This window comes from Malaya genurostris, chromosome 3 (assembly GCF_030247185.1).
Source record: "Malaya genurostris strain Urasoe2022 chromosome 3, Malgen_1.1, whole genome shotgun sequence".
Taxonomy (NCBI): Eukaryota; Metazoa; Arthropoda; class Insecta; order Diptera; family Culicidae; genus Malaya; species Malaya genurostris.
The window spans coordinates 1,796,980-1,804,652 of record NC_080572.1 but is presented as its reverse complement, the minus strand read 5'-3'; the positions used below and the strand labels follow the sequence as shown (position 1 = coordinate 1,804,652).

At 39.2% G+C, this 7,673-nt stretch overlaps 1 protein-coding gene across 2 annotated transcripts; it reads right to left on the bottom strand.

Annotated features, from left to right (window-relative positions):
* Window positions 1–730: 730 nt before the first annotated feature.
* On the bottom strand, window positions 731–7,447 carry LOC131435918 (drebrin-like protein). 2 transcript variants are annotated; one of them, XM_058604208.1, is made up of 5 exons: window positions 7,286–7,447; window positions 6,860–7,183; window positions 6,589–6,781; window positions 1,751–1,914; window positions 731–1,692 (listed from the first exon to the last, which is right to left on the bottom strand). In XM_058604208.1, the coding sequence occupies exons 2-5, from the start codon at window positions 7,112–7,114 to the stop codon at window positions 1,108–1,110; spliced, it is 1,197 nt and encodes a 398-aa protein (XP_058460191.1). In that variant the 5' UTR covers window positions 7,115–7,183; window positions 7,286–7,447; the 3' UTR covers window positions 731–1,107. The 2 variants fall into 2 exon arrangements, with proteins under 2 accessions (XP_058460191.1, XP_058460190.1); XM_058604207.1 differs by having other exon boundaries at window positions 6,860–7,447.
* Window positions 7,448–7,673: the final 226 nt, after the last annotated feature.

Here is a 7,673-nt window from a genome sequence, read left to right as displayed (position 1 = left end):
CTTTAAAGTTGGACTCAAAAATATTGCCATTTTTTCGTTATATGTCCATACGAATCGGTTTGGGTTATGCTGGTTCCTGAATACCGGCTCTGGAAGTACCTTAAATTACCCTAAACTCTAAAGTGGAAATTACTTCGACATATCATGGAATGTTTAATCGATTGTTACACTTTTAGATTCAAATTCGATCCGATTTGCAGTTTCGACATTACAGAGTAATGAGTGATTAAAATTTCAAATTGCCACTTAAAACGACGGTCATTACAATAATGTCATGAGCACTGAAACACCCAAGAATATTCATTTAAAAAACGCATGCGGATTGATAAAAAAAAGTTATCATCTCACTGCTAGGTGGATTAAGTACGTTTTTAAGATACGCACGCACAGTTTTCACAGTTGAACGATTGGTTTCAATGTACGATACATCGTACATCGATACAATTTCAGTCTGCTTTTTTGTGTAAATCGATTCTTGACTAAAATGGCAAAAACTAAAGTTGCAGAATCGGACTTTTGTCATAATCGGCTGAAAAATTTCTTAACATTTCAATAAACCCTGTCTAGATGGCGCACCCTGTACAGTTCGTTCGATCATGTTCCGGAGACAGGATGTGAGACCATTAAAGTAAAAACTAAGACATCTGAAGCATTCGATTCCATGTCCAATGGCATACAGATATATGTGATATACTCAATGTAGTTATGGGACAAATAGAACAATCATGACTTCATTATTCGAGTAGAAATTGAAGATTATTTATTAGTATCTAGTAACAGCTCTTAAACATGAATATTGTTTGTTTCTTTTGATAAATGTCACGATTTAATAGTGAGTTGAAATATATTATAAATCTTATCTTCGACATTTATTTCTCTCTACCTCAAAATGTTATGCGAATCATATTCGGCTAAGATTATTGTGATGAATAATAATTTCCTGTTTGCAAAACATAATACTATAATACTAGCTTGCGTTACTCACGACCATATACAACAAAAAAAAGAATACAACTGAGAAAGTGAATCAACGACATTTAACAATGTGATCGTGCGTGTTTCGTGATGGTTCGCTGGTTGATTACTTCCAAAACCCTTTTTGTTCGTTTACATCAACTCTACGTAATTGGCCGGGAACAGTCCGTAGGTGCCACTCGGTGACAAACCCTGCCACCAACCTTCGTCAATCTGGTCGATATGGGTGATGATATCACCGGGATCGAAACTTATCTCGGAATCATCGGCGGCTTGGTAATCGTACAAAGCCCTAGCTCGGATCATATTATCTTCATCCGACAAATCAATCGTAGCATTCGGATCAAAGTACTCTTGTGGTACTACCGATTCCGCCGGTTGTCTACCGTTATGACCGTTTTGCTCCGATTCCAGTTCGGCTCTTAATTCATTTATCAGAATCTTTTCCTCGTTAGATACGTTTGGTGACAGGTTCAGCTCCGGAACGGCCGGCTGTTGCTGAATGTGCGTCGGACTTAACTGTACTGTGCTGTTCAGGAACCGTGCCTTCGCCGAACTAACCTTTCCACTGGCCTCCACGACCTGTTTAATTTCACGATCCCTTTCGGTTCGAGAACTATCGGACACCTGCCTAGCGTAGCATTTATCCGGACTCTGTGGACCATCCAGCGCTGCTTCTCGTTTCTCGAACTCTCGTTCTTCTCGGCGGCGTCGTTCCTGCAATTAAATTCGTGATATATCGGCATGTCGACTATGCAAATTAACAATTAAATACCTCTTCTAATTGCACCGTTTCGTTCAACTTTCTCTCATACTCCAGCTGCAGCCGATGTTTCTCTTCTTCTTCCTCCTTGCGCCAGAACTCATCCCTTTCGGCCGGATTGATTTCCTTCGTTGGAATGACTCGACTGTAGTTAGTTCCCACGGATTTTTGAGCGTCTAGAAAGCATAAACAATAGAATTGGGTTTAAATCAATTTCGACTTCGAGATTTAAAAAGAACAAATCAAAACATTCAACTGTGAAAACGAGTAACAATGGGAGAAGTCAAGTTTCCATAAAAGCAACACTGATGATCACCGATGAGATATGGTGAGGGGACCGATTCGTGTAAAATGTTATCTTTTAGAAATATTAGTTCAATGTCAAACAATCTTAGGCACACAAACTCAAACAGCAAAGTTCTACCTGTGAAATTCCACATTGCTGTAAGGGAAGACACACGTGGCTGACCTGAAATTTGGAACATTTTTGGATTGGTTTTAATATTTCATTGCCAGTAATTCCCGAATCAACTCACGTTTCTAAACTATATGTCAAAACACGTCAACTCACACCAACTCTCCTCTCAACACTTCAAAGCTTATATGCAAACAATTCGATCAGTTTATTTTTTTTTTCTTTGGATGTGATTAACAATTTTTAAGATTTTTAAAATTAAGCTGACGGTTCATTTTTCGGGTACTCGGAACCGTCTGACACCAATTCTCATTCCTAGTTTGTTCTCGAACAAAGAATGACAATTCTGTATGATGAGTTAAAAAATAATTAGAAGGAAACGAAGCGATAGATGACACGGCAGTATTCCGGAAACTCTATGTATAGCTTCTATCTACATTTCTCTCAGAATCTAGATGGGACATCGACGGCTGGCAGATATCTTGATGCTTCTTCCCGCAACGCTTTGGACTTATGAGACTTTAAATCCCATTGCACGGGATGATGCAGCTGCTTACATATCCAATATGATCATATCCGATTTTCGGTAATTCAAGATGTGTGATAATTTCAATATAACCATCCTTAACAAAGCAGAAAAGACACGGAATCCTAGGTCAAATATTCCTACCTAACTTGATTCTTGACGCCACGATTCAAGCTCAGACCAAACGAGTACCCAGAACGACAATGGCTAAGCGATCTTCAACCCTGTAGTGGAATAGAAAATCATTCGCATATAAAAGATTCGAGATCAGCAGCGAGTGCAAGTTAGAAAATACAATGAAAATGGTTTGACGATACCTTTCTCATATTACTCATACGCTCATAAATATTACTATGGTATTACACAAACACTAAAAGAATCAAGCCTATGGGATTGTTCGAACTGTTGACGTTGGACTAACATTTGTTTGAATATTTAGGCAGTAGTTTTTTGTGTTCCCTAAAAAATTATTTTTATCTAGGCGAAATATTTGTTCGCAAATAATTCTTCTAGAATTTTAGATACCCTGAGAAGGACCGCTTGGTTTGTTGATGTTTATGATGAAAGATGCTGATCACGATCATTCAGCTGCATTTTCTTTGACTGCGAAGAAACGACAAAATTTCGATGGAAAGTGACAAAGCGAACGGCGCACAAAACAAATCCACAAATAGTCCATGTTCTGATGGAAATAGCTGTGCAGCAACTTACTCCACGCAATGCCAAACCGAGACTGCAAGTCGGTTCGGTACTAATTCTTGTTTTGTGGATTGGCTTATGGAATGCGAACGACGAGTTGCATACCACCCTGAAATATGTGTGAAGTAAACTGTCAGAGTGAACAAACCCGTGCGCGAGCTAACCCAATAAAAACCTGTTTTAATTCACCTAGTGTTGTAATGATGCCTTTCTCATATCAATCATACTATCATATATAATACTGTGGTATTCTTTAAAATAATTTTCTTCGATTCTTAAAAGAATAACTGAAATCGGTTTGTTTGACCGTCTACTGATAAAAATTATCAATTGGAAAAGAATTGAGGTCGATTTAGAAAACTTTTTACGGTTTTTCGCTCTTTTCAGTGATGGTATAAAAGTTTTAACACACTTTACCCTATATTTCCGGATCCGGATGAAATTCAGGAATTACGTATGGGACCACAGGACCTTTCATTTGAACCTAAAATCGGTCGCGCCATCTATGAGAAAAGTTAGAACACATATTTTGATTTTTTTGCACATTTTACCCCATAATTGCGGAACCGGAAGTCGGATCCAAATAATATTCAGGAATTTTGCATGGGACCACAAGACCTTTTATTTGAATCTTAGTTTGTAAGAATCATTGAACGTCTTGACGGAGTAAGAAAAACTAATTTGACGAATGCTAACGTTCCGGTGACGGTGCCGAAAAGAGACGGATCGTCTGAAACGTATACCGAAAGATCAAATAATGAAATCCGGTTGCATCGATCCATTGTAAAATATTTCAGCAATCGATTTCGTCGATTATATAGCGTGAGTGGAATTCACATAAAACCCGGTGCAACAATTTATAAATTCGTCTGTGATCGGTAGATTCACAGAACCAAAGCCGATTTTCTCTAAGGGATAATCGGGGGGATTTGTTATTGGGAAGTAAGAGAAAATAAATATTATAGTTTTAGCAGTAAAAACGCCTTCGACCTTCATTCGATTGCGTTCGGTCTAGACAATCGTTCCTGCCTCGATAATCGTCATTCGAAGGAGACGCAAACAAATATAATCTCAAACTTCAAGCCACTAGCCTAGTGGTTAGTGATGAGCGTCCGCATTTTTGGGAAACAGATCCGGACATGTGGTTTGCTCAAGCCGAATCACAATTCACTAAGGCAAGAGTCACGTCAGATGAAACGAAATTGTATCACATTACGGCTAAAGTTGACCAGTCGGTAATATGCTACATCGCGGATCTGATCACAGCTCCTCCGGCGACGGATAAGTATGATGCCGTGAAGAAGCGATTAATCGACTGACTCGCCCTGTCTCCAAAAAATTGGAGCGCCTGCTCGCGTCGCATGATCTGGGTGACATACGGTCGACGCATTTCCTATCGAAAATGCAGGAGCAATATATTGGTCTCGGAATAGACGACAATTTACTGAAGATGGTGTTTATCAAATGATTGCCATCAAACAAAGATGAAACGCTAGCCAAATTGGCTGAAATGGCTGATAAGGTAAGGAATCCGTCTGTGCAATGGAGAACAATCTCAGATCGGAAATCGACTTTCACACCGTTGATATTCGGAAACCGCTCGTCTACCTCAAGCAATCGTCTTCCGGAAAGCAAGTAAATTTGTTGATAACATCGGAACTACGGCACTTATGCACGTCAGTGTGAATTCACTTCCAAAAATCAGCTTCAGTATCATTCGAGTGACTGTTTGACCGTGTTCTAAACGACGTGGACGGTCTGTCGGCAGTAATGTTTTAATTACTGGCATTTTATATGTAAACATATGAAATCATCCTGCAGAATTCACCGTATAGTAATTCTACTGACTTCCGGTGAAGATACGACACTTTTGGAGTTCTGGGCAACGCTCTATCGGACTGCTTGAATAAGTTCTTCAACTTGTTAACAAAGCGAAGCGTTTCATGGTGGAGATTGTACTGGATTGACGATCCCAAAACAGCTCAAGTCAAGTCAATCGGTAGTCAAATGTCAAAGTTATCGAATGTTACAATAACATTAGAAATGGGGAACTCTATATATGTTCAAAGCCTATCTTCATCGGGTGAACCTCGCAGAAAGTGTGTCGTGACGATTATCAGGACGTTAAGCAGGTTTTTTGGGTATGCGCAGAGTATTGTGATACCAAGTTTCGGTTTATTGATTCCCTCCGGATCCGAAATATACAACCTTATGAAATGGTCCCGAGATGTATAAAGTAGCCAACGTATTTAAAACAGCCATAGTAGGTTTTGATACACACATTTCTTACTATAGCACTGATACAGTATCGTCACACAGCGAGCTCTCCACGATTACTAGTTTTGCGACAAGAGTATGTATATTCGAATGTTCCAGAAATAGTGCTTCTAAACAGGAATCAACCTGTCACAGAGGTAACCACTATAATAGTCATGGCTTGCTGTGCAGCACTTTTTCAGAATTCTTTTGTGCCCTTACAACTACCACCACATCCTTTGGAAAAATATAGTTTTTAAACCATGATCGATGATTTTCCGATCTCTTTTCTCTTATTGGGATGAAGCAATAAAATTAACATCAACAAAAACAAATAATTACCAAGAGTTAGCAGCGCCAAGCCCAAAAGTGAGCAGCGCCAAGCCAAGCACACAAAAATTCAGAATAATTCGCAACTGTTTTGCAACAGAAAAGAACAGTCATCGCAAAGAACTTATTTCGAGTAGTAATCTAGCTAAAAACATTAACATATTGTTAACGGTTCCCCATGAGCCAAAGAAAGAAACATTGAAGAAAGATTGAAATGAAAAAATCGCAGATAACAGTGCCCCATCCAAAACCGGAATAAGGAAACTTTGCAAAAATAAAATCACGTGAACCGGTTGGAAACCATTAAATTTGATTAATTATTGAAATGTGCAGAAAAGTTTCGCCCATTCACAAAGCATTTGAAAAGAAAAGCAAAAACCGACTCATCGTTTTTTTCTTTTGTTTTCTTCATTATGGTAGGTTTCTTCCATTGGCAACTATGCCTCTGACGTTAGGTTGTTAATATAACCGCATACTGTGACGGTGACTAATGCACCAACTGTTATTTTCACTCCCGACTCACGATGACCTACTTGTTATAAATATAAGAATTCCACCACCCTCAGCAATGCATGAAGTCTTAAAGCAAATTAACACCAATTATAATACCGCTCTACAACTCACCGTTGGCCCGTGAGTAATCTTTAACCTTGAAATCGTTGATCACCACTTTTTGAAGCTTCTCTATGATACGTGCTTCCTCGACATCGTCCTCGTTGGCGGCATGGATCGTAATGTGGGCTCCCTTCAAAAGATTGGTCACATCTCGAACATGCTTGGCACAGGAACCCTTGCGAGAAGTTGGAGCCCCCTCACCCTAAAATAGAAACGAACCTGATTGTTATCTTATCTCTTCCAGATATTTTGACCGTGTTGATACTTGAGTAGTACCTACCTGCCAGTTTATGAACACGAATTTAGCAATTCCAGTCTCTTTGTTATCTACCCGTACAAATCCGTACTGCACCTTACCGGAGTTAAACTCAGCAGCTAGCTCAGCAATGCCATCTTCTCCGGTTTCCTGTACCTTCAGTACATTGCTTTGGCCCTCATAAGAAAACAGTGCCCAATTGGTGGGACTCTTGGTATCCACCACTGTTTTCCACGTTCTTATGAGGGATTCTCGATGTTTCTCCAAATCTATTGACATTTTCGATAGCACTTTTCGTTTACCTTAAAGCACTTTAGATCACAAGTCACGCATGACCATAAGTAAAGGCTGCAATTGCACCAATCATTACATTGAAAAACGGAACCTTCTGCTTATCAAGCCAAGTAAAATTAAAGTGTAAAAATATTTATCTTCTTTCAGACATCAAACCTAAGATATTCAGCAGGTGAAAGATTTTTTCTACGCCGTTCGAACGATGATGGTGGAATGTGGCTCAACGAGACTTGTTTTCAGAGCAATGTGTACCAAAATGTTCGCACTAACCAACATACAGCAAAAGTATGCTCTGCTTCATTGACACACAATCCAACCGTGTATAGAGATGTCGTAATATCGATCGATTAATCGAATAATCGAGTAAAGGCACAGTTAATCGAATGAAATTTAATCGATTGAATTCTTTCAGATAATCGCAGTAATCGAATAATTTCCTACGATTATTGGTTCGATTAGTATTGCGAATTTCAGCTTAGCATAGAATGCGACGGAATCGTCGCAGAATTGCGAAATAATGAGCGTCAGAATCACAGATACCAAG